The sequence below is a fragment of the Myotis davidii genome, unplaced genomic scaffold, assembly GCF_000327345.1.
Source record: "Myotis davidii unplaced genomic scaffold, ASM32734v1 scaffold194, whole genome shotgun sequence".
Lineage (NCBI taxonomy): Eukaryota > Metazoa > Chordata > Mammalia > Chiroptera > Vespertilionidae > Myotis > Myotis davidii.
Window position 1 is genome coordinate 3,147,747 of NW_006286673.1, and position 13,850 is coordinate 3,161,596.

The 13,850-nt window shown below is 49.5% G+C and overlaps 1 protein-coding gene across 1 annotated transcript in view; it reads left to right on the top strand.

The window, feature by feature from the left end:
* The window catches only part of LOC102761469 (double-stranded RNA-specific editase B2), a 68,662-nt gene that overhangs the window by 8,630 nt on the left and 46,182 nt on the right, over window positions 1-13,850 (top strand). The window contains exon 2 of the mRNA XM_015560304.1: window positions 13,581-13,749. Coding sequence (XP_015415790.1) covers window positions 13,581-13,749 — 169 coding nt within the window. The remainder of the gene's footprint in view (window positions 1-13,580; window positions 13,750-13,850) is intronic.

Sequence of the window (13,850 nt, forward strand, 5' to 3'; positions counted from 1 at the left end):
CACCCCTGTGTCTACACCTGGTTTCTTTCCTCTGTGTTGGGCTTTGGGAGTTCTCCAGGAAGGAGGGCTCTGGGCACACACCAGAAAGGGCTTGGTGCAGGGGGCTGCCACCTGTGCTGCCCAGGTCAGGATCCCTCAGGCTGAAGGTGAGGAAGGAAGGAAGCATTAGCTCCCACTGAAGGTGAGGAGTCAGCTCTGGGGTCATTCCTGAAAATGGTCCAATAAAAGGACGAGCCAGCCGTCAGCCGAGTCAGGAGAGGGAGAGGGTCAGGGATGAGGAGTGAGGGGGTGAGTACACATACACCTGCCTGTACTACCTGCCATTAACCAAAGAGTGTTTCAAGTCACCAACCCGATGGACACCAGACACTTGTGCCCAACCTCAGTCTCACAGAGAAAAGAAGAGACCGAACCAGGGGGTCATCAGAGAAGTGCCTGTCAGAGAGACGGGATCCAGGAGCTGATGAGATTCCCCCTTTGCACCCTTTCAAACATGTCCCACAGCCTCCTTCCTATACACGGAGATCCTCAAGTGACCACTTGCCAAGAGGAAGGCTCCTCACTTAAAATATTTAGCTCATGAATTATGTATGAGTTCTGCTTCACACTCTCATTATTTCTGGGTTCAGCTCCAGCCAGGCATCCTGTCAGTCATGCTGCTTATCACTCACATCAGCTGCTGCATCCCTGTCCCTTTGATCTAAAAGAATGAGTTCCTAATAGGGCAAGTCTGCTCGGCCAGTCCACCTGGGAAGATAAAGAGTTGATTGCAGAGTTCCTGTCATCCTATTTTGGGGGGGCAAGATGCTAAGTCACCATGTTTGCGTTTGGGGATACAACTGATAACGAACCTCCTTGGAAGCGACCCTGGCCACCTCCATCTTCTGGCGATTACCTTGTTCTGCCTGAAGTTCTCGCATTCGGAAGTTTATCAGTAATGGGACATACGATGGCAGATCAGCAGCGTCTTAAACAAAGTCCCACCTTATTAGTCTCACATAGCTGGCAGGCTGGCCACCGGTGGGGGCTGCTGGCTCCCGTCAGGCCCCTCATGGCTTCACGTCTGTAATTCACCTGGCTTTCTCTCCTCCTGTCCCAAAGTGCTGCTGCCCCGCGTCCTGGTCAGAGCTTGACTGAACCAGGAAGGGAGGGGGCTGACCCGTGTCCCCTTCACTATCAGGGAAGCAGCTGATAGTGAGAGGTGCCTATCTCAAGGCAGCCTCCACTCCCCTGTCACTGACTTGATAGTGAGCACCACCTGAGTCCTCAGCTCTGATGAGAAGAGGGGAGACTGGTCCGTGGGGCAGGAAGTAGGACTGCAGTGGGTCTGTCCCATCCCTGACCCCGAAAGTGAAAATTTGAAAGGTTGAGTTAATTTGTTAGGGAAAGTGCATCAGACGCATTATTATCATGTAGACAAAGTCAACTCAATGGCTGAAATGTGATTGTGTTGGCACTAGACTCCATGTTCAGCCCCCACTTCCCCTGCCTCCCTCAGGCACATGCAGGCACATGTGTCGTGGGGTGCACCGCCCAGAAACCTCTGGGACAGCCTCTGCTAAGATTTCCCCCATGCTCACCTCTCATCTTACCTACACCCCACTAAGTTAGGGAGCTCCATTCCATGGGGGGAACACATCCACCAGTCAGCCCCTCACGTGGGTCAGGATGCGTGAGTGATTGTTAGTGTCCGTCCGTCCACTGTCTCTGCATCTCCTCGGTGGCTCTGAGCTGTCGGTCCTGGTCCCAGTCCCAGTCCCGGGGGGTGAGCAGTATGTCCTGTCTGTACCTGACACGGCAGACTCAACCATGCCCACTGTCCCTCACTCCTCCTCAGGCTATGTGGGGAGCTCCATTTACAAAATAAGCCGAGTCATTTTGGAAGAGAAGGAGCAGCCCTAAAACCATCCATTTTTTCGTGTGGCCCAGTGCAAGCCCTCCAACCCACCCTGGCCCCGTGTGGGCCTCAGAGCAGCAGGCCACTCTCAGGCCTCACCAAGCTGGCAACCCCAGAGGAGGGAGCCACTCCTTCTGAAGGAAAGTAATGAACAAGCGATTCTGTACTTGCTCTAACCACCGAGGGCCACTTAGAAACCCAGGCTCACGGCTCACTCACAAAACCCACCAGTGTCAGCACTTAGGACTCACGGTCGTTTAAAACGTGGAGACAGCAAACAGCAAGTCTCCACGGGCACCCAACAGCCAAGTTTCTCTGCAGGCGCCCCTGAATCTGGTGAACTCCAAACCGGGCAGTTACATGTGCAAACGCGCAATGTCAAAGAAACTGCTTCCGATGCTTAGCCAAAGCTTCCCCTGCAGGCAAAACCACCTGTCCCCAAACTGCCCCTACGGCATCGAACAGCCAGTCGAAAGAGTGAAAATTCTGCATCTGCCTTTTCACATACCACATCCCTGAGTCGCCTGGCCCTGAATCACCTGGAAACATTGCTCAGAGACTGGTTTTCAGGATCCTCCAAAGAGATTTTCATTCCAGTCTTGGGGTTTCACATTCATGGGGATCGGTGTCACATCACTGGTTCCTAAACGTGCAAGAAATTTCTTCTACCAGGCGAATTTAGAAAAACACCCAACACTAGCTTCCTGTCTCTCATGCCTGGAGCAGATCTCACTGCCGGCAAAGGCAGGCCTGGAGGCTCTGTCCCCACCTCCCAGGAGGAGGCCCTGAGAGGGAAGGTGGTTGGTCCAGGTACCGCCCTCCATGGTCCTGGCATCAGGTGCCGGGCGCTGGCTGTGCTCCACAAACACACAGACACCTACCTAAGTAGGCATCTGAGATCATTCAGAAGCCCAAGCCAGGGGGCACCCTGCACTTAGCCAAACACAGCTCACTCACTGAGACCACATCCCTCGGACAACTGGCCATTCAAGGATCTTTCAACACCGTCTTTGGTTCCCAATTGCTTAAAAGACTCGCCTTGACTTGTCCCATCACCCATCCCCTCAGGAGCATCCGCCGAAGTGTCACAGCCTGCGTCACACTGAGGGCCCTCTCTCTAGTGTGCCTGCCCACTTTCCCAGCTGTCAGCCAAGCTGCCAAAAGGGGCCTTGGGATTGTAGTTTTGCATCCCCGCTCCCTCCAATAAGTTGGGTGTTCAATGCACAGTGAGTGAGTGACATAGATAAATATATGCCCTTGAGATGATAAGGTGGGAGCTGTCAGGGAGACTCGTGACCGATTTTGGTTGCGCCTGTAGCCCAGCGCCATGGTCAGATTTATTTTTAAGAAACTCTTGAGCGCGCTCTGTTTACCAGCTGCTCCAAACAATCCCTCTTGTTCTCAGATGAAGAATGTGAGCTTTATAGTCCATCTAAGTAATAAAAGCACATGTGGCCTTTACTGTCATTCCAGCAATAGGAGTCACAAAAAAAAGGTCTGGCTGCAGATAAGGAAGACAAATGTGATCACAGGGGAACTGCAGGGCATGCAGTACTAACAGCTAAAATGATGGCATTGTTATGCTATTCGGAAAGCCACATGTTACACATGTGACACGATTTTCTTTAATCTTCAAAACCTTGATAGCACCAGTTTTGTCCCCATTTTCCAGATGAGACGATGGATAAGGTTACATGACCAAAGTCTCAAGCAAGTAGAGACATGGTTATCCAACCCCAACCTTGTGCATGGGGACGGTCAGACCCAGCCCATCTCATGGTCCAATGCCCTTTACAGACATATCGTCCTTCATTCACAGGGCAACGCACACATAACTTACTTTCCTCCTAAAACCCATCCGTTTGCAACATTTTTTAAAATATATTTTATTGGTTTTCTACAGAGAAGAAGGAAGAGGTATAGAGAGTTAGAAACATCGATGAGAGAGAAAAATCGATCAGCTGCCTCCTGCACACCCCCTACTGGGGATGTGCCCGCAACCAAGGTACATGCCCTTGACTGGAATCTAACCCAGGACCCTTCAGTCCACAGGCCAATACTCTATCCACTGAGCCAAACCGGTCAGAGCCGTTTGCAACATTTAGAGAGCAGAAGGTCTGGAGGCCACTGGTGTCTTCGGGCTGGGGAGATGGCCACAAATGAGAACCTGAGCAGGAGAAAACCTCCCCTGTCCAGTGTAAAAATACCGTCCTCAGTCCTGGCCCAGGCAGTCCCCACAGACCAGACCTGCCTGTGAGGCACTTTTTAGGCCACTTTATTTGCAGTTAATTAGGGGAAATTTAGAGAACATAAACAGCAGCTTAGATGAGGAAGAAATGGATTCGCAGGAGAAGACTGAGAATCATAGACTTTCAACAGATAATGCCTAGAAGTGAAACTGCAGGTAGTACTCTGCAAATATTCGCAGGCTGCAAACCACCGGGGCTGGGGACCTGAGTAAGGGAGTGGAACTGGAGGTCACTTAGGCTGAGCACTGAGGAAGGCTTCCTAACGCTGAGCTGATAGGTTGTGGAAGGGAAGTTGTGAGTCATTAAACCCAGCGGGCACAGCTCTGGATAACAGGGAGCTGGAATTCATTCTATACCACACTCTCAGACCATCTGCTCGGGGGATAAAGACCATGGTTTTCTGTCTCTAATTTCTATTGTTTTGATATTTGTTTCTCTAATGCTGGTTGCTATATCATTTTTTATTAATAAATTTTTATTGTTGATAGTATTACAGATGCCTCCCATCCCCTCGCCTCCCTTTACTCCTTCCCAGGTCTTCACTACCCTATTGCCCGTGTCCTTGGGCTATGCATATAAGTATATTTATCTCTTCTTGTCTCTCCCTAACCCCACACTGAGATATGTCAGGCTGTTCCATGCCTCATATTATACTTTTTTTTAATCCTCACCCTAGGATATTTTTTCCATTGATTTTCAGAAAGAGTAGGAGAGAGAGGAAAATACAGAAAGAAACATCGACGTGAGAGAAACACATCAATTGGTTACCTCCTGCATGAGCCCCGAACAGGGCTCGGCCCAGGGAGAGCCTGCAACCAGGTACGTGCCCTTGATCAGAATCAAACCTGGGACCCTTCGGTCTGCAGGCTGATGCTCTATCCACGGAGCCAAACTGGCTAGGGCTCATATTGTACTTTTGAAAGAGAAAGCAGTTTGGCAGCTGCCTGGCGAGGCCAGAGAGTGGCCCACTGCTTCCAAGCTTCCAAGGGGCCAAGGTCGGATGGAGAGCTTGCACTGGGCCACATTTAAAAAATCGATGGTTTTAGTACTGCTCCTGCTCTTCTCTTTCAAAATGACTTTTATGCTTTGGGTCTTACTGTAATAGATCCTAAAAACCCCAAAACACCAATCAGAAAGAATACATACACCCCTATGCTCGTAGCAACGTTATTTACAATATTTAAGATTTAGAAACAGCCTAAATGACCATCAGTAGATGAGTGGATAAAAAAAGCTGTGGTACATTTACACAATGGAATAGTGTGCAGCTGTAAAAAAAAAAAAAAAAAAAGGATCTCTTACCCTTTGGGACAGCATAGAGGGACCTAAAGACTATGTGCCAAGTGAAATAAACCAATCTGAGAAAGACAAATGTCACATGATCTCACTTATTTGCAGTTGCTACGTCTTGCCTTCAGTTTTAGGAGGCCTGGGCTTAGGCATCAGGGCAAAATGAAGGTCCCCATGCCACCTGCCGTGCTGTGAGTAATGATGGCCCCTACCTCTGACCTGGGAACTCGTGTCTTCCTCCTGCACCCATGAGACGGTAACAGGCTGACTTGCCAGCTGATGGGTTAGGATAGAGTCCCAGACCCTGACAGATACCCACCCAGAGTCTTGACACTTGTGCAAGAAATACATGTGTTCTTCTCTTCCCCTTTTCAACACAAAAGGTAGGCTATTACACATGTTGCTCTGAAACTTGCTTTTTCTACATAATAATAATAATGTATCTTAGAAATCTTCTTACGTCTATAGAGAAGGTCTCTGCCTTGTCTTACAGCCCCACAAGCCCAGGGGGCAGATATCTATACGTTAACCAGTCCCTATGAATGGGCATTCAGGTCATTTGTATTAACTGCTACTAGAGGCCTGGTGCACGAAATTCGTGCATGGGAGGGGGGGGTCCCTCAGCCCGGCCTGCACTTCCTCCAATCCAGGACCCCTCAGGAGATGTCCAACTGCTTCTCAAAATCCGGGACCGCTGGCTCCTAACCACTCGCCTGCCTACCTGCCTGATCGCCCCTAACTGCCTGCCTGCCTGATCGCCCCTAACTGCTCCCATGCTGGCCTGATAGTGCCTAACCGCCTCTGCCTGGCCCTACACCCGGGACCCAGGATTCCCTCTTCTGGCCGGTCGCAGGCACCCAGCACCCAGGCTTCCCTCCCTCTGGCCAGCTGCAGGCACCCAGGACCCAGACTGGCTTTGCCTGAGCTGGCCACAGCCTCAGGGAACTGTGGGTGGGTGGCTTCACCTGGGCCACAGCCACAGGCACTGCGCCTGGGACCGTGGGACGGGCATCTTGTCCCTCTCCCAGGCCACAGCCTGGCTGGTCCCCATTCCTCTCTCCGAAGCTTATTTGTGCCTGGCTGGTCCCCATTCCTCTCTCAAGAGCTCATTTGTGCCTGGCTGGTCCCCATTCCTCTCTCCCCAGTGTTGAGTGTCTGAGCCATTATGGCGTGACAGCATGAGGGCATGACAACCATTTGCATATTAGCTTTTTATTATATAGGATTACAAATGCTGCTGAGGCAAATAGCTTTGTACACACATCATTTTCACACGTGCAGGTATATGGGTAAGATAAACTCCCAGAAAGAGAATTGCTGGATCAAAGGGTGTATTCATTTGTAATCTGATATTGTTCCATTATCCTTCAAATGTCCTTTACCCATTTAGATTCCTGCCAGCTAGTTACAGGGAGATGATTCCCCACAGCCATTTCAACTGCACATTGATAAACTTTCAGATGCTTATCAACCTGAGAGATGAAGAATTATATCTCATTGCATTTTTAACTTGATTATGTATATATATATATTTGTTTTATCAGAAGTTGAATATTTTTACATATATTTAAGAACCATTTTATATATTCTTTTGTTGACTATTTTTACATAGCTTTTTCCTATTATTCTATTGGGGTATTTTTTTTCTAAACGTTTTTTAGATATTTGAGAAAGAGTGCTTTTTTTGTGATATAAAGTGCAAGGTTTCCCAGTTTTCAATTGTCTTTTTACTCCTTTAAGATATTTGTGCACTCAGAGTTTTTCTTTTTATTCATTTGAATATAACAATTTTTACTGCTTTGGTACTTTGAATTATAATTAGAAAGGTCTTTCACCCACCAAATTTATAAAGAAATTATCTCATGTTTTCTACTATAGTTATAACTTTTTTTTAAATCACCCAAAGTCCATTACATTAAGGCCACTCTTAGTGTTGTACATTCTGGGGCTTTAGACAGATGAGAATAATGGTGAGTATCTATCATTGGAGTAACACACAGAGTGGCTCCCCTGCACTAAAGTCCTCTGTGCTCCCCTGTTCATCTCCTACCTCACCCCTGACAACCACTGATCTTTTCACTCTCCGGAGTTTTGCCTTCTCCAGAATGTTACAGAGTTAGAATCATACAGTATGCAGCCTTTTCAGATTGGCTTCTTTCACTTAGCAACATGTGTTTAAGGTTCCTCCATGTCTTTTCGTGGCTTGATAGCTCATTTCTTTTTCATGTTGAACAATATTTTATTGACTGAACATGTCACCGTTTATCCATTCACCCACTGAAGGACATCTTGTTTGCTTCCAAGTTTTGGCAATGCTGAACAAACTGCTATTACCCTCTATGCATAGTTTTTCATTTTTTGCATCTAAACCTTTGATCCACTGGGATTTACCCTGGGACATGGTGTAAGGTGACGACGCTTTGTCAGGTGGTTCTTCGGTTATTAGACAGCGTTCATGGAAGAGCATCTCTGCCCCTCCGGTTGAGAAGTAGCTAACTTTACACCACACTAGATTTCTGCATGAGTTCACATGGATTTCTGGACTCGCTGCTTCCTTCCACTTGACTTGTCACTGAGCTTTTATCACCTGCTTGATGTCTACTAGGGGCTTGTCTTCAGAATTCCCTGGGTGACCCATTAGACTAAGCTTGTGTGGCTCAGAAACAAAACAAAACAAAAACAAACAAACAAAAAACCATGCTCTGAAGCAGGCTGTCTTTGCCAGAAACAAAGCCCATGATGCTGCTCCTATTGGAGTCACCCTAACCTCGTCGTCACTTCAGAGAGGACCCAGGGTGTCAAGGCTTCCAGTCCGGGAATGTGGCCTGTCTTCTGTCTGTGTGAGTTTTGTTGGTATCTTTCCATCAGGTTTTAATGTTTTATTCATTGTGGTTCTTGCTTGTTTATTGTTAAACTTCTTCCTATTCCCTTCTTTGCTGCTGCTATAAATGGAGTGGTTTCTCCTTTATGGCTTCTCACTAGTTGTTGGTGTGATATGAAAGCTATTGATTTCTGTATATTAACTTGCCCTGCCACCTCATCGACTCCCTGACTGTTTCCAGCAGTATTTCAACTGCATTCTCTGGAGGTTTCCGCATGTACAATCACAGTGTGTTCAGTGATCGTGTTACCAGCTCCTTTGCAATTATCGCACCTCGAATTTCTCTTGTTGTGTTGGCTAATAGCTTCAGGAGATGTTAAGTAATGGAGTGAGCGTGGGCATTCTGGTCATGTTCCTGAGTGCAGTAGAAAGCTGTCTAGTGTTTCCCATTAAGCATGATGCAGGGTGTGTGTGTGTGTGCGTGTGCACCATCCTACATAAAATATATGTGCCTATATATGTATTTATATATATATATGTATATATAATTTACATATGTGTGTTACCTCTATGCATGTATCTCTATACATGTGTGTTTATTTATATACCTCTTGTGTAGCAAAAGTAGGTTTACAGTTATGAGTATGTGAAACATAGAGTTTATTCTTGTATTGTTATTTACTAATTAGTGTATTATTTCCCATATGAACAGGTGTAAAATTACATTTGCCCCACCCTGTATGTGTAGATGTGGGTATGTATATATAAAAAATCACGTTGGAAAACAATCATCTATTCTATTGACTGAGTTTTTATCCAAAGTAGTTGTTGGATTTTGTAAGGTGCTTTCTCACTGTCTGTGGTTATAATCATATTTTTGCATTACACTTGAATTTTTTAAGATAATCTATTTTTGCATTTCAGAATAAACCTACCTCACAGTGGTTTAGCATTGCTTTTTCCCCTGATGCTTGGTGGTCGATATTTTAAAATTTTAATATCCATAACTGAGGCCATCTGTAGTTTTCTTCCTTGTTTAGTCTCACTCTAAACAAGATAATATGGGCATCCTATATAATAAAGAGGTAATATGCAAATTGACTATCACTCCAACACACAAGATTGCCACCCCCATGTAGACACAAGATGGTTGGCAGGGGAGGCAGTTGTGGGCAATTAGGCCTGCAGGGGAGGGGGGTGGCAGTTGGTGGGGACCAGGCCTGCGGGGGAGAGCGCAGTGGGGGGACCAGGCCAGCAGGGGAGGGAAGATGGGGGGACCAGGATGGCAAGAGAGGTCAGTTAGGGGTAACCAGGCTGGCAGGAGAGGGCAGTTAGGGGCAATCAAGCTGGCAAGGGAGGAAAGTTAGAGGTGACTGGGCCAGCAGGGGAGGGCAGTTAGGAGTGACCAGGCTTGTAGGGGAAGGAAGTTAGGGGCAACCAGGCTGGCAGGGAGGTCAGTTAGGGGCAAACAGGCTTGCAGGGGAGGGCAGTTAGGGGCAATTGGGCCAGCAGGGGAGCAATTAGACGTCAATCAGGCTGGTAGGGGAGTGGTTAGGGGCAATCAGGCAGGCAGGCAAATGAGCAGTTGGGAGCCAGCAGTCCTGGATTGTGAGAGGAATGTCCGACTGCCTGTTTAGGCCCAATCCTGGAGGGGTCCCAGATTGGAGAGGGTGCAGGCTGGGCTGAGGGACACACCCCCCCTCTCCCCTGCATAAATTTCATGCACCAGGCCTCTAGTTGCATAGAAATTGACCAATCAGAACAAATCTGGGTGAACTGTGGGGAGCCAATGGCTGCCTCAGAGGCAGAGCATTTGATAATGACTGGCATAGAAACCAACCAATCAGAACCAAATTGGCCAGTAGAGGAGGGAAGTGTTAGGGGCAAACAGGCTTGCAGGGGAGGGCAGTTAGGGGCAATTGGGCCAGCAGGGGAGCAATTAGACGTCAATCAGGCTGGTAGGGGAGTGGTTAGGGGCAATCAGGCAGGCAGGCAAATGAGCAGTTGGGAGCCAGCAGTCCTGGATTGTGAGAGGAATGTCCGACTGCCTGTTTAGGCCCAATCCTGGAGGGGTCCCAGATTGGAGAGGGTGCAGGCTGGGCTGAGGGACACACCCCCCCTCTCCCCTGCATAAATTTCATGCACCAGGCCTCTAGTTTTATAATAAAACAATTGGAAAGTTTTCTTTATCTTCATAGGCTCTGAAACACATCAGGTGGCCTTGGAATCGTCTGCTACTTGGTAGAAATCTCCCACAAAACTAATGGCTTAGTGCTTTGGGGGTGGAGGGGAGCTCTGATCACTTTTTATACTTATTCTATACAAATCAATGTGTTTATATTTTTCGTGACCGTTCCTCATGTTGTCAGCATAAGCGTTTTAGTCTCAATAGCCATTTTATGGGAAGAGAAATAACCCCTTACCTCTGTGTGCTGAGTCCTGCTTCTACCCCAACTTGAGTTTCATTGGTTGTAGCAACAGGCTGTGTACTAGTAGGTGCCACTCCCAGCTCCTCACTGACCCTCTCCCCAGCGGGAAATGGTGGGGGGGGGGAGGGTAAACAGGCAGTACCTTCCCCCACAGCAGGGTGCCTTCGTGGTGCCCTGCACATTCCAGAGTTTTCTATCAGATCACCTGAAATGAAACCCAAGTGACACCTTCTCTTTGCCTGGCTTCATCCCCATCCTAGCCTATCTCCATGCTTGTCTTCCAGGTTCCTCCTGAGGAAACCCTCTCAATAAATCACTGCCCAGGAATCGCTGACTCAAGTCTCTGCTTCCAGGGAGCCTGTGTCGGCAGCTCCACCCCCCTACCCGCTCCTCCTTCTCCAGTGTTAGTGACATTGGGTGCAGCACTTAGTGATATGTATCACACAGTAACTTACCTGTAGACATGTCTGTCTCTGTCATTCCCTAAGTTCATGACAAATACTCTGAAGGACAGGACAGTGTCTTAGACCCCTCAGTGTCTCCTGCTCCTTAGGATGGGCTGGCACCCAGGAGGCGGGTTAACAGAGAGCGGATGAGCAAATAGCGCATTTCTTGGGCCACAAAATTGTCACGACTGTGGCAGCGCCTGGAGTGAAGCGGAGCACGGACTAATGAGGGGTGAAGGGGAAGCCGTTTCTGTTTCCAGCAGCTCTAATTTCCCCAGAACCCAAAGAGGAGAAGCAGACCAGCCCCAGGAGAGGCGGGGCCAGGTCTCAAACCCTTGTCTGTTGAGAAGTTATACCGCAGGTGCACCAGACATCTGCATGCTGGAAAACTTCAGGAAGTAGTTATAAATGTTAACTTCCATTACTCTGAATACCTGCTTAAATGAAGCTGGAATCTGCAAAAGGATTTTTCTGTCAAGACAGCTGCTCACTGGCTAGTTCTCCACAGTGCCACTGGGTAGGCATTTCAGTTAGAATGTGGCTCCCTCTGGAGTGAGGTACCATGGACAAATGTCTCTCTAGTCCACCTAGGGAGCCACTGCCATAGAGCCAGGCCCTGTGGAAAGGGGAGCAGCTGCATTTTGAGCTCCTTCTATGTATATTGGCCGGTCCTGGGGAAGACTCCACAGGGGGGTCGTTGTATTCTGTTTCCACTTGTCTTACAGCAGCATAGCTAGTGGCTGCTGTTTTGTGACCCAGACGTAGGGAGGTAAATGTCCAGTTGCTTCCTGAGGTCTCCATGTGGTCAGACTCAGCAGAGAGGGGTCAGCAGTGACCAACCCAGCCCACATCCAGACCGTTTTCAGGGCCACAGAAATGGAGACCGAGGAAGGAGGGACCTGGACAGACAGGAAGCAACACTGTGCAGCTCTCGTCCATCTGCCCGGCGGTCTCACCGCACACATAGCAGGCCAGCCCCTGACACAACCAAGGGAGCGGACTTCGGCTCAATCCACCCTCCTCTCCCCATTCCTGCCTCCTCCCACCTGCAGTGCTCAGTGGGCCCTCTCTCCTCTCTCCTCTCCGCTCTGTCTCTACAGAAAGAGCCATGCTGAGTGGAGTGGGAATGGCCGGGAGCTTGTAGGCTTTCAAACTAAGCTCTCAGGGTAGAACTTTCCGCTGAGCAACCTGCATGTATAAGGAACTTATTACCTGCCCGGCTCTGTCTGGCGTTTGGAGAAGTAAATGTCATTAGACACGGAAGGTTCGCTCCAGCATGTGCTTGGTCTGCAGGACTCATAGAGTGGGGCCCAGCAGGCCGCAGACGTCTGTTAAAAGGTGCAACTGGCTAAGGTGGCCTGACCACATTCTCTTGACATCAGGTGGCAGCGCCAGAAAACAGAATCTGCTACTCACTCCAGTTGCCCCAGGCAATCCATCTAATTACATGGACTTGCCCAGGCTGCTTTGGCTCAGTGGATAGAGTGTCGGCCTGCACGCCAAAGGGTCTCAGGTTCAATTCCTGGTCAAGAGCAGGTATCTTGGTTGCACGTTTGCTCTCCAGCACTGACAGGGCACATGCAGGAGGCAATCAATCCATGTGTCTCTCTCACATCGATGTCTCTCTCTCTCCTTCTCTCCCTCCCCCAATCTCTCTCCATGGGGTCTTGAGTTTGCACAGGAAAGTTGCCTGGAGCCCTAGGCAGCCTCAGAGGCAAACACTAACTGGGATGGGTGGGCAGGATGCAGGGAGGCCAGGCAGGGCCTGTTCTCTCAGAATCTGCTCCTTTCTTGGCCTCCACGCCCATCCTGTACACAACATGCTCCCATCAGCATATCTTTCCATTAGGATGCGATTCTCAGCCCACAGGACCAGGGGGAGGTAGTGGCAAGATTCCTGGAGTCACTGGGTAATCACAACGATTGTGGCCAGGCTGGGGGCTCTGAGCTCTTCAGAATTGCAACCCAAAACCCAGGAGCCCTCCAGCTTCCTGTCCCTCAGGTAGAGGGGGGCAGTGCCCTGTATCACTTGTTTGGTGGCTGGTCACTGCACTGACTCCTCTGCCTTCTCTTCCCAAGACCCTGTCCATCAGCTAGAGACCCCTCGGGTCCCCCTGCTGATCTTGGTTTGAGAACTCAGTTGAGTTCTGGGAATGAACATTTCAGCTGGCGGTGCCGTCCTGAAACTAGGCGGGCACAGGTCACCCAGCACCTGCTGTAGCCCCGCAAAGCCCCACCTCCCAGCAGCTGGACGGTGCTCCTGGCCTGTGCTGTCCCCTGCTTAGTACAGTGAACATGGAGGCTCGCCGCTTACAGATCTCAAAGCTGACGGTGGCGGGCCCCTGGGTGGGCTGAGGCGGGGGTGTGGGGGTGCACGGGAGAAAAGTGGAGTCACCCCATGGAGCAGGCAGTGCTCTGTGTTCTGACTGATGCCTTCTCTGTCCCCAGGCCTGGATGTCCGGCAAGCTCAGGTTGTCGTCCTGTCCTCAGGGACCAAGTGCATCAGCGGCGAGTACATCAGTGACCAGGGCCTGGTGGTCAACGACTGCCACGCAGAGACCGTGGCCCGGAGGGCACTGCTCCACTTCCTGTACGCGCAGCTGGAGCTGCACCTGAGGTGAGCGCCGGTCCCAGGGGCGTGTGCGCTGGGTGTGAGCTCAGGCTGGTGGCCGGCGACCAGCTCCGGTGTTAATCCCTGTATCCAGGCATGGTGGACGG